An 18954-nucleotide genomic window follows, 5' to 3' on the forward strand; every position below is an offset into this window, starting at 1 on the left:
GTAAGTCATGGTTATTTCTGTATAGTATCAGCATTGCTAAATTTCTTGAATTGTACAAAATTTAATTTTTATTTTTTTATTTTTCCAGAAATGGCAGCACAAAAGGAAATCTATATTAATAGACTATTTTATTAAACGGAAGTGGTTATATAAGAACTTTAAACGAACAGACTCAACAAACAAGGAAAGAAACGTGTTAACTGTAAGACATGTTTCCAATGAATCAAAGTCCAATAACTGTAGACTTCAGAAGAAAAAAGTTTTCAAAAACTTTGTCAAAACAGACAGGTCAGTGATAAATAACTCCTCCAGTAATAGGGCTAGGCCTGAAAACTGATATTAATTGAATAAAATTAACAAAGTAGATCAAACTTGAATTAAAATTTTTTCATAAAAAGTTCTGAAAATATCAGATTAGATTTAAAATTTCCTCAAATTTCTATTGCCTCGTCCAAAGTAAAGCAAATATCTTTCAGCCTTCATGCCAGCTTTTCTCATGTCATAAGGATGACAGAAATCTTAGCAAACTAGTATTTTTGTTGAAAATGTATATCAGTTTCAGTTGATTTTTAAGACCTGCTGCTCAGTAATAATACTAGACATTCAACATTTACAACTACCAGGACACAAAATCTCAAAAACTACTTAGAAAAGGAGGACCTTACTCAGGAATGATGTCCATTCAGGAGAAATCAAAAGAAAATTCCTCCAGTGTTATTAAAAAGAGTGAAGATAAGAATCTAGAAACACAAATTCAAGGTTCTCAAAAGAATCTAGTAAAAAAATCAGGTCCAAAGGAAGCTATAAAATCACTGGTTAAATCTTCCAATGAAAGTAAAGTCAATCAGCCTGATGAATTAGGAACATGCATGAGCACAAGGTCAGCATCCAGTGATAAAAAAGCTAGTAAACCTATTAGTAAAAATATGGTGACTGTAAAGGGACATTCACAACAAGAATCTACAAAGCAGAAGAAATTATCTCAGAAAAAGTCAGTGCACAAAACCCCTAAATCAAATGAACAGCTTAATCGAAGATCACAAAGACTACAACAGTTAACAGAGGTTTCAACAAGGTCTCTGCGTAATAGAGACATTCAGGGTCAAGTTCAAGCAGTTAAACAGAGTTTGCCACCAACAAAAAAAGAGCACCGTAGCAATACTAAGAGCAAATCTAATAAAGTTAAAACAAATCAGAAACACGTGAAAAGAAAAGTGCTGGAAATAAAGTCTGATTCTAAAGAGGATGAAAATTCTGTAACTAATGAAGTAATAAATTCCCCAAAAGGAAAAAAACGCAAAGTAGAGCATCAGACAGCCTCTACTTGTAGTTCTCAGTGCATAAAAGTATCTGAAAAGTGTCTTCAGAAGAATACTAGAAAAGAGGAAACAAAATCTGTGCCTGTAACTTCTTCTGAGATAAAAAGATCAAAAATGGCTGCTTCAGTGGTCTCTAAAAAGAATGAGATGAAGAAGTCAGTTCATACACAAGTGAATACTAGTGCAAAATCCCAAAAAAGTCCACAGCCATCAGTGCCTGAACAAAGTACAGATAATGAGCTGGAGCAAGCAGGAAAGAGCAAACGAGGGAGCATTCTCCAGCTCTGTGAAGAAATTGCTGGTGAAATTGAGTCAGATACTGTAGAGGTAAAAAAGGAATCTTCACAAGTGGAAAATGTAAAGGAGGAGAAGCCTACAGAAATAAAATTGGAAGAGACTGATACTGAAAGACAAATACTTCATCAGAAGGAAACAAGTCAGGATGTTCAGTGTAATCGTTTCTTCCCCAGTAGAAAAACAAAGCCTGTGAAATGTATTCTAAATGGAATAAACAACGCAACTAAAAAGAACTCCAACTGGACTAAAATTAAGCTCTCAAAATTTAACTCTGTGCAGCAGAATAAATTAGACTCTCAATTTTCCCCTAAATTGTGCTTATTACGACCCAGTTTTTCACTGCCTGCGTTAGAAATGCATCATCCAGTGACTCAAAGTACATTTTTAGGGTCAAAACCACATGATGATAAAAATAAAGCTTGCCAGCAGGAAGAAATGAAAGAAATTAATTCTGAAGAAGTTAAACTTAATGATATTACAGTTGACATTAATAAAACCCCCCAAAAGCCTCCTGAAAATTGTTGTTTGGGTAATCAGATAAAACCACCTCCTGATCAGCCATTGGATAACCAGAAGAAAGATTCTTTTGAATCAACGCCAGATAAGGTAATTATTTTCATCATGTACATAGAGGTGTCTGAGTACTTTCTGATAAGATTTAAGTGTTTACAACATATTTTAACTTAAGAATTAAGTTGTAAAATGTTAAGGAATTCTATTTTATTAACCCAATCTTGTAGTGAGTGATAGAACTTACGCCTTTAGATGTCTCATATTTACATGAATGCTTGTCATTGTTTCCTTATTTTCACCCTTCATTTTAATTTTATGTGAAGCATAAACCTGTTGAAGTCTAGCTTTTCTTTTTCCTTTAACACACTGATTTGTTTCCTTTTTCTATTAATTGTAACCACAGAAACTATGTTTCATAATGAGTGACTAAAATGTAGAACTTGAAGTTGGGCCCAATTCTGACCAAGTTGTTAAAATTAATTTCAGCTGGCACAAATCAACTTTCCCCACCTGATAAAATTTAAAAATTAAACATTTCTAATAGTAGAGATGCCTTTTGGTTTGACTTGTGTGGCCATTTTAAAAATTGGCAAATAAAATGTCTGAAAGATACAAATAATTCAGACCTCAGGCTAAGAATAAAATTGTAGTGGCCAAGAATTTTTAAAATGGAAAAGTAAATTGAAAAACAGAATCTAAATAGCTGGAAGAAACTTGAATGATTATCTGAGAAGTAGTTTTGAAACCTTGTAAAAGCAGCTGAGCCCATTTCTTTCCAAATTAAATCATAGGTAAAATACCAATACATAAAAGCAATAGGCAGAAATTTTATGTGTGTCAAACTTTAGCGTTGTATAATACTGATTTTTAGAACTCCACCAATTTGTTTTAGTTATTTAATTTTGTAATGAGAAAGCTGAGAGCAATAGAGGAATGTGGGTTAGGTCACATGTTTGGTTGTGCAAATAGATTTGAATTCAGGTGTTCTGATTCTCAGCCCATCATTCTTTCTACAGTGAGATACTCTGAATATTAGAAGATCATTTGAGAAAAAAATCATGGATAGAGAAGAAAGTCAAGTCACCTTAAAGTTTTAGGAGTGATTTAAAGTTCTCTTTTGAGGCATTTGGGTCTAGAAGCAAATTTGAGTAAGGAGTCAGGGCTTGTGTCAGAAGCCCTGAAAATAGATTATTGGCTACTCTCGTGGACTAAAATTGAAAGAACTTAAAGGGAACAGATACAATGTGGTACTCTTAGATTTTATTTTCTGTGCAAATGTGAATGAAAGCATCAATTAGAAGACAATTATTCAAATAGTGATAGTAATTAAAGTAAGTAGTGAGTGGTAGAATGAATAATAAGTGTGGCCTCTTGCAGACACAGAGTGGCTTTCTCTTCAGGGTGTGCTTTTGTCAAAAATTGACAGCTACGCTCCAGGTGTAGTTGCAGAGTGGATCTTTTAACTCCTTGCTGCATAAGTGCCTGTCAAAACTCAGAAGGCAGATAGTTTATGGGGAATATATTGAGAAATAAGAAATCCATTCCTTCGGACTAACTACTAGAATAGAGATGTTTAGTTGGACTACATTATTTTGATCTTCTATAATGCCGCTTTTACTGAGATGTGCTTTGGATTTATGCAACACCTCTATCTTGAGGAATGTTATGAAAAACAGTCCTATGAAACTTGTGTTAAAATTTTTATTTACGTACAAATTTACATGAGAAGTCTTGAGTTTCAAACGTTTAGAATACTAGAGAGACCAATATTATACTAGTGACTACCACCCAAATTTGACAAAAATTAACATTTTATTGACTTCAGATTTTTTAAAGTAAGAAAAGTACATTACAGATATAAAGACCATACTTCACTCTACTTTCCATTCACCTCTCTCCCCAGAGTTAAATATACTTCTAAAGTTGGTATGAATATTTTATGTTTTTATTTTTGATTTCACTGTGTATGTATATATATCTATTATAAAGAATACTTAACATTGTTTGTATTTTAAACGTTTACATAAATGCTAACATGGTTTGTATGTGTATATTCTATATATACATTTTTTTTTAACTTGATTTTGTGCAATCAGCACTTTTGATATTTATTAATACATGGGTATTTTAATAGTTGTAAAGGAATATACCACAGTTTATTTATGTTTTCCTCTGTTAAAGCACTTCTAGGTTGTTTCCAACTTTTTCACTGATAGCAACAATGTGATTACTATCACAGAGTGGTCAGGAGATGTGGTGGTGACCACATCATTTCAAGACATATTTGATTGCCTGCTGCATCCGAGACACTGTGCTAATAAGGCTACAGAAGATGATGTTTCCTGCCTTTAAGGAATTTACATTGTACTAGTCACTTAGAAATTTCTCTTCTTCCCATAAACGCTAAGATGTTTTAGTTCAGCCATCATCGTAGCTTTTGTTTAGTGAACACTGCCTCTTTGTTAGGCAGAGGAGAGCTTCATATAATTGTCACCACATTCTACAGCGTGACTTCTGTTATTATCCATATATCACAGGTGAGGAGAGTGAAGCTTAGATATTTAAGTGAGGCTTAGAGATCCACGTAAGTGATGGAGTCAGGCTTTGAACTGCGATTGGCTGGCTTCAGAATCTAGATTTATACTTGGGGAAATAGGAGAATGTAAGAAACAATCCTTAAATCATTTGAAAACTTTTTCTGTGGCTGCTTGTAATTTTGCTCTTTTTATTATATGGTGTCAGTCTCGGCAGTACTGAAAAATGATGATGGTTGATAAGGCTGAGCATATGATAGCCCTTCTCTGAAAATTTTGGCCTGAATTTAAATTATTTGGATTTTATGAATTTTAAATCTCAATTATTTTATGATTTGTTTTTTAAACTAGTAATTTACTAACTTCCTAATGGAGATTAAGTAGTAACATGTAATTGTTCTTACTGTTTTTAATTTTTCTGCTTTTTAATGCCAAATATAATGTTCATTTTTCAAAAATGTAATGTTCACAAATAATGTTACATGTTCTTTGTAACAATCACAATATAGATAGATACACACACATACATACACACAGAAAGTTAATTGTTCACCTCCTCATTTCCATTTCTTTGAGACAGCTAATGTTGATAGAGTTTCTAGTATTTTCCTTCGGTAGTTATTGAGTATCTGCTTTGACAGAGTTCTGATTTAGGGGCTCTTGGGAATACAAAGATAAATACAATAATAATAGTCTTTGCTCTTAAGAGTTATAGGAGATTAATAAAAAACAAATAACTAATTCAAAATAGGAAGTGATAAGGGCATGAAAGACAGAGATGAAGTAGATGGAAAATTGGGGGAAAGGGGATGGGAAAACTTGGAGGAGACTTCATGGGAGAGGTTAATATTTAAGTAATGACTTGAGTTTATACAGGGGGTAAGGTGTTCTAGATTAGCACTATCCAGTAGAAATATAATATGAGCCACATAAATCGTTTAAAAATTTCTGGTAGCCACATTAAAAAAAATTGGTAAAATTAATAGATTTTATTTAACTTGTCATATAAAAATACTATTATTTCAATGTGTCATGAATTTTAAAAATTGAGGTGTTTTACTTTTTTGTACTAACACCTCAAAATCTGGTGTGTGATTTACATTTGTAATAAATCAGTCATACTAACCACATTTTAAGTGCTCAGTAGTGAGATGTTACAGTGGCTATTAATGGACAGTGAGGTTTAGGTAGATGAAACTCAGAAAAAGTATAGAGCCAGGCAAATATGAAATATATCTGTTGGAGAGGTAAATTTTTCGATCTAGTGTGAAGAGGAATAATAGAAGTTGATGCTGAGAAGGGTAGCTTGTAGGGAGATCATAAAGAGACTTTTAAGGCCTATCTGTGTGAATTACTCCATATATTATCTTAAATTTTCTTAGTATAGTGCTCCAATTCACTGAAAGTATTGGGATAAGACCCAAAGGTTGATATAAAAGCAAATATTAACGTTTTGAATTATATGTGCTTAGAATTGCAGCCTATGTTTGGAATCTAAGCTTGAAAACAATCCAGTGGAAAATACCACTACTACTGTTTCAACTCTGCTCAGTCAAGCAAAAATTGATACAGGGGAGAGTAAATTTCCAGGTAATACTTTGAAAATATTGTTTGGATTTCACAGTGGTCAGACATATTTTTGTCAGCATAACAGTAAACTATATCCACTATCAAATAAGCCTGTTAAATCCTTCTTTTAACCATTATGTTTTTCTGATGTGTGATTATCACCATTCTTTGAAGGGGGAGAATTGCTTCTGTTGATTGGCTTGTTTACAGTACTTAAGATGATTCTTTGATTCCCTACCAAAAATTCTTTTGTTTTTCAGTCTTTTGTTTGTGGACTTACTTTCTGGAGAAGTGTTACTTAATGAATTGCTTAAATTAGTGGTAGCAGTTTATTTCTCAAGTATAAATGACTGTGCTTTACCACTTCAGGTTCTTATCTTTAACCCTTAATTACTCAGTTTTCCATCTTAGTAATTCTATCTTTGAATTAAGAATTGAATCAGTTGCTGCAGTTTGTCCACTTATACCATAAAAAAACTTTATTTTTGTAACCTTATGAAAATTTGGGGGGGAATTCCCTGGCGGTCCAGTGGTTAGGACTCGGCACTTTCATTGCCGGGATCCGAGTTCAACCCCTGGTCTGGGAACTAAGATCCCGCAAGCTGTGTGATGTGGACAAAAAACAAAACAAAACTGGGCAAGTATTATTTGAACTCTTGGATGGGGATTAGTTCACCTTTATCAGATGAAGCACCAGGAAAAAACAGAAAAGAAATTCCTAATTTCTGTTGTTTCTCTCTGGTAAAGGAAAGATACACTTGGAGCAAAATATTGAGTTCAGATAATTGCTTCCATTGCATGTCATTTAACCTTTTCTCTTAGTGGGGGAAGGGGAAGTATACTATGAACACAAGAAATGCATTTATTCATTAGAAAATAAATTGATTATTGCATTATTTGATTAGTAATGTGACTAAAACTCCAGAGACTACAGGGGTTTTTTTGTTTGGGTTTGGTTTTTTATAAATTTATTTATTTTATTTTTGACTGTGTTGAGTCTTCATTGCTGTGCGCGGACTTTCTCTACTTGCAATGAGCAGGGGCTGCTTTTCTTTGCAGTGCTCGGGCTTCTCATTGCAGTGGCTTCTCTTGTTGCGGAGCACGGGTTCTAGGCTCACGGGCTTCAGTAGTTGCGGCTCACGGGCTCTAGAATGCAGGCTTAGTAGTTGTGGCGCACGTGCTTAGTTGCTCCATGGCATGTGGGGTCTTCCTGGACCAGAGATCGAACCCGTGTCCCCTGCATTGGCAGACGGATTCTTAACCACTGTGCCACCAGGGAAGTCCTACAGGTTTTTTTAAACATGTTTTCATTTATTTCCATTTAGAGATTGTATAATTATGCAAGCATTTAAACAGTTTCCTTTATTGTTCAGTGCTAGTAATTATTGGTGAAACTAGAGACAAACTTGATCTACCATTAGATCTCTTTGCAGCTCTGTAGAGCCTTTTTGCCTCTTCTCTGAAGAGTAATTTCTAGGAAGGAGCTCTAATTTTATCAAATGGTGTTTATTAAAAATAAAGCATTTAGTGCACTGAGGTTTTGTCTTTATTATAATTTTTAACCATTAGGTGGAGAGCTAATACAAAGGCTTAGTACATAACCCATCTTTTGATTAAATCACAGGTTCAGCTCCCAAACAGCACAATATACTCACTAACCAAACATCTAAGACCAGTGATAACAGGTAAGGTATTAGTTTAATATAAGTATAAATCTGAGAACTTAAGGATTTTATACCTGTAAGTTTTGAGTTTGGGGTTTTTTTCCCCTGAAAGGTTGTGCTAGTAACCCTCAGTTTTTCACATAGAGGTGATACAAGTTCTCTTTTCATTTTAGTTTTTTCTATGTCTGTACATACTATTTTGTAGCTTTTATTTTTTTACTTAATGTGTTATGGGCATCTTTTCTACATTCCTTCCTCATTCTTTTAAATTCTGCAGTAGATATCATTGTGTGAATATTCCATTGTTTAACAATTCTCTACTTTATAGAAACTTTGGTTGTTTCTAGTTTATTCCTATTAGAAAAAAAAGTCCTGCAATAAACACATATATCTTTGTCCACTTATGTGACTATATCTAGGATAAATTCATAGCTATAGGACTTAACCTGCATTGCCAAATTTCCCTGCAAATTGGTTGTGTCTTATACTCCCAGCAGCAGTGTTTGAGAATGCTCCTTTTTCCCCAAAACCCCCATGATATGAGTATTAGCAACGTGTAAAAGTGTTTTCAGTAGCTTAAAAGCTTTTTGTTGTCTTTAATTTCAAAATTAAATTAGTATGATTTTTTAGCTTTAGCTCATTACTGAAAATAGTATTTAGGACAAACTGTAGTGACTCAAATTGCTAAAACTATGAAATGTAAAACTTACTCATACTATAGTTAGTGCTGCAGTTTTTTGTTTATTTGATGCAAGTTAGTTGTTTCTTTGGGTTTCCTTCCCTGTTTTGGTTTTTAAAAGGTTATTTTTCCCCCCTTGGAATTGATATTTGTCAGTGTTGTATAGAAAATAAGTTTTTTTTTTCCTACCAGTGATTTGAAGTGATATGGATCTATAACATTTAATAGTTTTTGTTTGTTTGTTTGTTTGTTTGTTTTTTTAAAGGGAGATACCACCAAATCATTCTTGGCCTAAGTGTAATTCCCATTTGGAGATAACAATTCCAAAAGAATTGAAACTAAAAGAAGCAGAGAAAGCTGATGAAAAACAGTTGATCATAGTAAGTATACAACTTGACCTTTTTGGTGAAATGTTATAAACATCTTATTTATGCACATTGTCAAGGAATAAATTCATTTTTTACCTAAAGAACTTTTTGTCGCCATAAGTCTTAATTATGGAAATATTCTTGGTATTATGACAGCCACCCCCGCCAGTGATTCCATCCTGTAACAAATAATAAAAATTCAAATTTCCATACTTCTAGTTTTATTTACAACAGATTGACACTTTATTTCACATTTGTTATTTCTTAAATGTGTCATTTGATCACTACCTTTTTTAGTAGTTTAAATATTAAAATAACATGGAGTTTAATAAATAAGATGATTTTATATTTCTGTATTTTAGTGTATGTTATAATTTTAAAACTACATTTTACAGGAAGATAAACCAACAGTTAATTTGAATTAGAAAATAAGTACAATTTGGTGGCAAGGTGGAAAAGAGGGAGATATTTTGATTGATTAAAAATCTAATTTGAGTGAGCACAGTATATTAAAAAAATGAAGAACCCAAAATAATAGGAACATTTAATGTAGTTCCAGTTAACATAATTAATAGGATTTTTTGGTACTAGATGATTGATTATAACTTTAATATGGGAGAATAACTTTGTAAGAATTTTCTAGAAATTTTTGAGAAAGATTAGTGAGGGAAAAAGTTGTTTCATCGAATTTAATAACGTTTCTGTTGTCAAATCAGTATGATAGTGAAACAGTAGATTAGACAAGTAGAATCTAGAGTTGCCCTGTCCAATATGGTAGCCACATGTGACTGTTGAGCACTCGAAATGTTGCTTGTCACAACTGAGGTATGCTCTATATGTAAACATATGTACTGCATTTCAAAGATTAGTACAAAGAAGCATGTAAAGTATCTCACTAATTTTTAAAAATATTTAATACATGTTGAAATTATAACATTTGGGATATGTTTTGTTAAATAAAATGTATTATTAAAATTAATTTTACCTGTTTGCTTTTGCAGTCTTTAATGTGGCTACTAGTAAATTTAAAATTACCTTTGTGGATCACATTTCTATTGGATAGTGCTGATCAAGAGTTGATGGTAATGATGATGCTAATGATCATAATAGCAGCTAATATTTTTGAATGCATTGTTCCATCTCCTCCACTTAATTAAGTTAAGCCTTATAAAAAAGTATGAGATAGGTACAACTATTATTTTCCATTTACCAGTGAGGAAACTAAGGCAGCTGCTTACTCATTACTGTGAAAACTGCCTTCTTGAAGAGATGTTTGTATACCTGTATTCGTTATTCACAGTAGCCAAAAGGGAAGCAACTGAAGTGTCCATCAGTGGGTGAATGGCTGAACAAAATGTGTTGTGTATGTATACAGTGGAATATTATTCAGCCTTTAAAAAGGAAGGTAATTTTGACATGTTATAATATGGTTGAACCTTGAGGACATTATCTAAGTGAAATAAGTCAGTCACAAAAAGACAAATACTGTATGATTCTACTTATATAAGGTACCTAGAATAGTCAAATTCATAGAGATAGAAAGTAGAATGGTGGTTTCCAGGAGCTGGGGGTGGCGGTGTGGGGAGCTGTTGTTTAATGGGTATAGAGTTTCAGTTTTTTGTTTTGTTTTTGTTTTTTTGGCCGCTCCTTGTGGCATGTGGGATCTTAGTTCCCTGACCAGGGATCGAACCTGTGTCCCCTGCAGTGGAAGTGTGGAGCCCTAACCACTGGACTGCCAGGGAAGTCCCTAGAGTTTCAGTTTTGCAAAATAAAAATAATTCTGTAGATTGGTTGCACAACAATGTGAGTGTACTAAATACTGCTGAACTGTACACTTAAAAGTGGTTAAGATGGTAAATACTATGTTTTATATCTTAACCACAATTAAAAAAAATTTTTTTTAACTCCCTGAAATTTCAGGTAACATTTTGTCAATAGTTTGAATCTTTTAGAATGAACTTCCCTTTAGTTTTATATACAATCTTTTATGTACCATTTGATTTCTCTCTGCTCTGTGACCCTAGCTGTAAGGCACTAGCATACAGTTATCTGAGATCCTTTTTTTTTCCTATAATTAGTTGAAATTATACAGTTTTAGAGCAGGGAAAATAAAGGGATTATGCTTTTTTTAGTTAATATATTATTCTTAAAGTTAGATCATATTGCTGTAATTTTTCTTGTTAAATAAGGACAAGAATAGAAAACCTTTTGTAAACAATTACTATTCTACAGCACAAGTATGAATTACTGGAGTACAGGTGATTATAATCAGACATTCATACTTATTTGATATAAAGAAAATAGAAAATGTTTAATTTTACCTTTTCTCAAGAGTTTCTGGTGACATACTCTTTTTAATATAACTAGAGCAAAACCAAAGATGCCTATGAAACATTATTTTTTCTAAACTTTAGCAGTATAATTATTCACAGATACAAAATACATACTAGTTCTTATTTATAAGGTATTTGCTGTTTGGGGCTTTAGAACTAAGATTGTAGTGTTAAAGATACTTCTCAGTTCCTTTCAGTTGTTATTAAATGCTGTGGAGTGAGTGATTACTAAAATGGAAAACAGTTCTTAATAAAATTACATACAGATTTCAAAGATTAACATCTTAGTTTTTATAATCAACATTGAATGTTATTTTAAAGACTTCTCACTCTATGTTCATGTTATAGCTTTAGAGGCTGATGTTCTGGAATTATTCTTTTGGGGGGGAAAAAACCTTCTGTTTGTTTTTTATAAATAGGATGCAGGACAAAAAAGATTTGGAGCGGTTTCCTGTAATGTTTGTGGCATGCTTTACACAGCTTCAAATCCAGAAGATGAAACACAGCATCTGCTCTTCCACAACCAGTTTATAAGTGCTGTAAAATATGTGGTAAGTGCAGTTCATGACTTTTAAAATGCAGAATCAGATAATTAGAGATGAATTGCCAAATTTAAGTCATTGAAAATTTTTGTCTTTAGGAAATGGTAATATATACAAAGCCCTTGTAGTATATATACAGGCTTATTTTAAAACAGAGCCAAACATAAAACCCAGCAAATTTATTCTGGCTGGTGTATGTTGTGGGATTTTTGAATTTAAGTTATATTTTTAAAGTGTTATTGAACCTCTTCTAACAAGTAATGCTGTTCAACTTGAGTATTTAAAAAGTCATTTGATTTTAATAATTATTAACTATTGATAAGCCTGCTTAATATTCAGTATAGCTTGGCACACTTTTTATTTGAGGGATTGATAGTGCTGTATATTATACCAAATAGACTGGGGATTTCCTTCTCTTTGCTAACGTGAGAGCTTTTCTTAATAAAATTAAAGAGAAAAATTCTTGATGGTTAAAACCTCAGAATTTGTAGTATACTTAAAAAAAAATCCCACAAAGTAAATAAGTTTTAGTATGTATTTTTTGATGTATGTGCATTTGAGGCATAATGGGTATTATTTAATACTTGTTTTTGGAAGTAGCAAAATTTTAAATAATTTTGAACCATTTCAGATATCTTGTGAAAATAGTAATTTAATGTAATTGCTGTTTACCCATATCTGAAATGGAATTTATTTTTATTTTATACATGTTACCTTCAGTACTGTACACTCACATTAATAAGACCTCCAGGATATCTGAACTGAGATCACCAATTCATTTCATGTAGGCACCAGATGTTGGATTATTTAAAGATCTTTATTGGCTTCAGTTAAATTTGTATCCTTACCTTTGGTTGAAGGATTTATATTCATGGTTTTATTTATCCAGTTACTTCTTCCCAAGATAAGTGGGGTTTTCTTTTTTTGGTTCCCTTCTGTGATGATCCTTTATATTCCTTATTTCATCTGCTTTTCCACACATACACCCTCCTACTGCTTAACTAAATAAAATATAAGGTGTGTGGACATAGAATATCTATAGATAGATATTGATTTGTCACTTGAAATTTGTACTTTTCCAATTTGACTGTATTAATATCCTTAAAACTTCAAAAGAAAAATAGCTCTATCAGGCAGCTAAATTATAGAATACTTCTTTGGCAAAAAATATTTGTTTATTTTACATACGTGAATCTGGTAGAAGTTAAAATGTGTTCTGCTCAAGTTACATTATCTGATTCTTGCAACCAGTTTCCTCAAATTATAAAAAGATTTGGTTTAAAAGACTTAATTCTTTATTTTAAAGGAATTTCTTAATTTCTGACACAATCTGTAAAGAAATCAACCAGGAATTAATGTACTCTGCTCTTCCACAATACCAAAGGAAATTAGTTTATGGAACAAGGTGGAGTCATCACCTTCTCAACAAATTCTGGCTCTTGCAAAACTGTAAAACAGTAGAGCAACTTAGGGAAGACTGATTCCTGCCCCACACCCCACCCCCACCCTCCTTGATGGGACAGAGCTATGGGTTATTTTATTTATTTTTGAAATAAGCTCAAGAGAAGGAATCGAGTTTAGCAGTTGGCCATCCTTCACTAACATCAAAGTTAATGTTCTTATCTTTTGCTGTTTTCAAATGTGTAGGTATACATAGATTTTAAGGTAGAAACTCCTCCAGAACATTGTAGCATTCTTTTCTAGTGTATGGAGGGAGGATAAAAACATACCTATGTTAAAGATATTCTGCTGTGATCACAACCCTGGATTTTGGGTTGTGACGTGAATCATTTATTGGGCACCTAATATTGTGCTTTTGCATTAAGTACTGTTAAGTGTTTGATGAAACATCTAAGTTTTTTAAATGCCAGTTCATCTGTTGTGTTTGATTCTTGGAGAGAAGCATATAGAAAAGAAGTCATTTCGTGCTCTGGCTTTTATTTATTTCAAATGGGCAGTGTTCAGCGATTGGAAATCAAGTTTTCTTCCACTTAGAATAAATTAGAATGAGTTATACTTTTTATATTTTAATCAAACATTCTTTAGAAAATAAGTAGTTTTTCCTTAGGGTAAAAAGTTTCCCTTAGACACGGTAATAATCTATGACAGGTAAAAATGGCTGAAGTCTTCTTTTCAAAAGATTAAAATAGCATATAAATTATATAGCCATAGTAGCAATAGAAATTGATGCCACAGAGGCTACTTTTGGTTGACTACAATTTTTTCTTTTCCTTATCCTCTTTGGTTTGGGGTAGGGGAGAGAGTGATGGTGCTCTCTTTCTCTATTCCTTCATTGTACTCCATCTGCCTCATTGACACCATTTGAGAAAATGTATTTTATCTGACTTACTAGAAACTATTTAGGAAGGAGCCCCTTAAGGCCTCAGGGGGAGCCTGGATTCTGGTTTAGACCTAGGTTCATTTCAGTTTCCCTTCATGAACTAAGATAACTGTTTTCCTAAAGGTGTGAAGAGAAAGCAGGAAAAACTCCCCCAAGAGCATTGAGCCATGTTGCTAGGCAAGGAACCTGTCCAGAACTCATCTGTATTTTGAGCTTTTAGTAATGCAGAAAAGGAATAATGTGTGGGTTCTTTGCAGAAAATCTCCTAACTTAATCTTTCTTACCTCTGTCTTTCCCTTATCTCCTTTGATTAACATTTGACTGAATGCTTTGTGGAGGACCTTACTCTCAGGGTATTTGATATACCCTTGCCTTCAAATTTAGGAACAAAGCCTGAAAGAAATGAAAAGTTAACAGTAGAAGTTTTAAGTAACTATTAAAGCAATAAATCAATATTAACTATTTAAATTAAATTATAAATTAGCTTTGCAATTTAGAAGTGATAATTACTTTGGTAGAGCAGTGATCAGAAGAGGGGTTTGTTTTCACCTCTTGATGACAAGAAAAACTTCGAAGAAGGATTTGACAGATCCCTGATTAGATGTACAGCTGCACTATCCAGTATGGTAGCACTAAACCACAGAAATGAAAAATGCTGTTCCTCAGTTACAGTAACCAGTGCTCAGTAGTCACATGTTGCTAGAGGCTACGTGTTAGTGTAGATGTAGAACATTTGTATTGTCACAGTGAATTCAGTTAGACAGTGCTGCTACAGAAAGCTGAGGCAGGGAAGCCATGATCCAGTAACCTTTAATTTCTTTTATGTGAAACTTGAGTACATGTGAATTTACTTCTGCATACTTTTTCTATATTCCTTTTGAAGATAACTAGGACAAAGAGGAAACTGGGTGTGGAGCAGGAATAGGGATTTTTAAGTCTTGGGATTGGGAAAGGAATCGGAAGCAAAGTAGCCTTGGCTCTTAGAACTAACTGTACTCCAGCATTCTTAGGGAATAGGGAGCCCAGGTATATTTGTAGGAGGAATGCAGAGAGCCGACTCAGAATTTGGTCTGAGTTTCATTGAGTTTCCCTGCTTAAAGGTTGAAAGTTAAGAAGTAGTTTCTTTAGAAACAGGTAGGAATTTGTTACATAAAAATTACCAAATGTCTTATTTCAAGCATCCAAGTACTTTTTCTCTCTTCCCTGACCCACATTTTTAGTTTTTCTAACTTATTACATCTTAAAGACTTAAAATATTGTGGTGTATAAATGTAGAATGGGAGCAGTCAGAAAGTAATTTTCCTTTGGGATGTGAAGGCCATATATTGGAGAACGAATACCTTTAGAATGAATGTTACATGCAACAAAATTTTACATTTTTAAAAAATAAATTTATTTATTTATTTATTTTTGGCTGCATTGGGTCTTCGTAGCTACACGCGGGCTTTCTCTAGTTGTGGAGAGCGGGGGCTACTCTTCGTTGCTGTGCGTGGGCTTCTCATTGTGGTGGCTTCTCTTGTTGCGGAGCATGGGCTCTAGGCACGCTGGCTTCCGTAGTTGTGGCATGTGGGCTCAGTAGTTGTGGCCCGTGGGCTCTAGAGCACAGGCTTAGTAGAAAGTGTTCACAAACTCTGGGGAGGGAAAATATATCTAGTGGCAAATAAAAACTTCAATCTGTTTTTCCTCTACTTTTCTCTATTCCAGAGATGGTACCGCCATTTACTCATATCCACAAGCTGAAAACTTCAGAACAGTCCTTCAGTTTTCTTTTTATTGTCCTTCTAACTCAATCCTTTAGTGAATTTCACCTTCAAAATAGATTCCAAATACTCCCACTTTTGTCATGTCTACTGCTTCTGCTCTGAACCAAGCTGGCAGCATTTTTTGCCTGGACCACTTGTGTAATGCTTCCCTAACTGGTCTCCCATCTTCCATTTTTGTTTCCCTGCAGTCTTTCTGCATGTTGTCCATAGCAGTCTTTTAAAAACTTGAATCATATTATGTCCTTCCTTTCTTTAAGATTTTCCAGTGAATTCACATCACACAAAGAATAAAATTCAGAGTACTTAACTGTGGCATCAAGGCCCCGCACACTCTCCCTTCTCTAATCTCATCTCCTTACACTCTTCCCCTTACTTGCTGTACTCCGGTCATGCAGATCTTCCTTCTGTTCTTAAACCACTTCAACCACATTCCATTCTTAGTGTATTTGTACTTATATTACTTTTGCTTGGAGTGTTTCTCTCAGATCTTCACGTACTGGCTCTCTTCATTCTGGTCTTAAAGACACCCTCCCTGACCACCCAGTACAAAATAGCTCCCCTTGTCCCTCTTCTGTCTGTATAACTTATCACACTCTGAAAGTTTGTTATGTGTATTCCCCACTGGAGTAGAAGCTGTGTCGAAGCAGAGTCCTTGGTAGTCTGTTTATCATGCTGAAGAGCACCTGCCAATGCGTAGTAGGGGCTCAACAAATGCATTGAATTAAAGAACAGATTTTGATTTGAAGCCACAGAACAAGAGTGGTGAGTCTCAGTTTTCTCATTTAAAAATGAGATTAAGGGCTTCCCTGGTGGCGCAGTGGTTGAGAGTCCGCCTGCTCATGCAGGGGACACGGGTTCGTGCTCCGGTCCGGGAAGATCCCACATGCCGCGGAGCGGCTGGGCCCGTGAGCCATGGCCACTGAGCCTGCGCGTCCGGAGCCTGTGCTCCGCAACGGGAGAGGCCACAGCAGTGAGAGGCCCGCGTACCGCAAAAATAAATTAATAAATAAAAATTTAAAAAAATGAGATTAAACCAGATTTCTCTGGGCTTTGGCAACTCTGATATTTGTTGATATTAAATCATTGGGAATTAATAGTATAAATATCTTTGGGGGACATGGAACATATTGTAAGTTAGACAGAATAGTAACATACTTCAAAATATGTAAAGCAGCCCAAATTTGAATTCATTGTGGCAGTTAGAGGTTTATTAACTAGGTTTGCATATTGAATTACATATCTGACTGAATTTAGGTGCTAAAATCATTTGTTCTTTGTTTAGAAAAATAGTCAAAGTAATTTAACTCTTTTTTTTTTTTTTTTGCTAAGATGTAAGAGGTCATTATAGATTATTTTGTACCAGTGGTTTTTCTTCAGTTGTATTTAATTTTAATTTTCTGTAAGATAAATTTTTCTTTATATATAAAAATAATGCTTCTAATCCTTCTATCACAGGAATTAAATTTTGAGAGTTTTAGTTTCTCTCCTGAAATTCTTCTTTTACATAGTTTGTCCTCTTGTCCTTTAAAATCTTTAGCATACGTGTAATAGCAATTTTAAAGTTCTTTTCTGCTAATTCAGACATTTGGGTCACACTGGGCCTGTTTCTGTTGACTTTTCCCCTCTTGATCTTGGATCATAATTTCCTATTTCTGTCCATGGTCTTAATTTTTTTTTAATAGACTTTATTTTTATAGAGTAGTTTACGATTATAGGGAAATTGAGCTTACGGTAGAGAGAGTTCCTGTATACTCCTGCCCGTACATATGCTTGACATTCCACACCAGAGTGGTATATTTGTTGCAGTTGATGAGCCTACATTGACAAATTATCACCCAAAGTACATAGTATATATTAGGGTTCACTCTTGGTGTTGTACATTTCATGGGTTTAAAAGATACATAATGACATGTATCCAGTAATGTCATACAGAATAGTTCTTCTGTTCTCCCTTGCTTTATCCTTGCCTAACCCTGGCCCCAGCCCCTGGCAACCACTGATCTTTTTAACTGTTTCCAAAGTTTGGCCTTTTCCAGAATGGTATGTAATTGGAATCATACAGTATGTAGCCTTTTCACATTGACTTCTTTCACTTAGTATTATGCATTGAAAGTTACTCTGTATCTTTTCATGATAGCTCATTTCTTTTTAGTGATGAATAATATTTTATTATCCTGATGTATCATAATTTATTTACCTGTTCACCTACTGAAGAACATCTTGGTTGTTTCCACATTTCGGCAATTGTGAATAAAGCTGCTATAAATGTCCATGTGCAGGTTTTTGAGTGGACATACATTTTCAACTTGTTTTTGTAAATACTAAGGAGTGCAAATGCTGGGTCGTGTGGTAGGAGTGTGTCTAGTTTTGTAAGAACTGCCAAACTGTTTTCCAAAGTGGCTGTACCATTTTGCATTCCCACCAGCAATGAATGAGATTTTCTGTTGCTCCACATTCTTGCCAAAATTTGATGTTGTCAGTGTTCTGGGTTTTAGCCATTCTAATGGTTGTGTATTGGATCTTACTGTTGTTTTAATTTGCATTTCCATAGTGACAGAATAGGGAGCATCTTTTCATATGCTTATTTGCCATCTGTATATCTTCTTTGGTGAGGCATCTGTCCAGGTCTTTGGCCCTTTTTTTTCAATTAATTAATTTATTTATTTATTTTTGGCTGCATTGGTCTTTGTTGCTGCACGCGGGCTTTCTCTAGTTTTGGTGAGCGGGGGCTACTCTTAGTTGAGGTATGCGGGCTTCTCGTTGCTGTGGCTTCTCTTGCTGTGGAGCACGGGCTCTAGGCACACGGGCTTCAGCAGTTGTGACATGCAGGCTTCAGTAGTTGTGGCTCGCAGGCTCTAGAGCACAGGCTCAGTAGTTGTGGCGCACGGGCTTAGTTGCTCTGCGACATGTGGGTGGCGCACGGGCTTAGTTGCTCTGCGACATGTGGGATCTTCCCGGACCGGGTCTCAAACCCATGTCCCCTGCATTGGCAGGCGGATTCTTAACCACTGCGCCACCAGGGATGTCCCTGG

The 18954-nt window shown here is 34.4% G+C and overlaps 1 protein-coding gene across 7 annotated transcripts in view; it reads left to right on the plus strand.

Moving 5' to 3' along the window:
- Positions 1–18954, plus strand: part of ESCO1 (establishment of sister chromatid cohesion N-acetyltransferase 1) — a 78021-nt gene that overhangs the window by 30619 nt on the left and 28448 nt on the right. For all 7 annotated transcript variants that reach the window (XR_013831257.1, XR_013831258.1, XM_079942270.1 and 4 more), the window contains 5 exons: positions 89–2222; positions 6136–6253; positions 7857–7917; positions 8841–8955; positions 11696–11827. Coding sequence is in view for 5 of the 7 variants with exons in the window: in XM_079942270.1 (XP_079798396.1) it covers positions 672–2222; positions 6136–6253; positions 7857–7917; positions 8841–8955; positions 11696–11827 (1977 nt within the window). In the remaining 2 variants the exon portion in view is untranslated. The remainder of the gene's footprint in view (positions 1–88; positions 2223–6135; positions 6254–7856; positions 7918–8840; positions 8956–11695; positions 11828–18954) is intronic.

Source organism: Stenella coeruleoalba, assembly GCF_951394435.1.
Source record: "Stenella coeruleoalba genome assembly, chromosome: 14".
Lineage (NCBI taxonomy): Eukaryota > Metazoa > Chordata > Mammalia > Artiodactyla > Delphinidae > Stenella > Stenella coeruleoalba.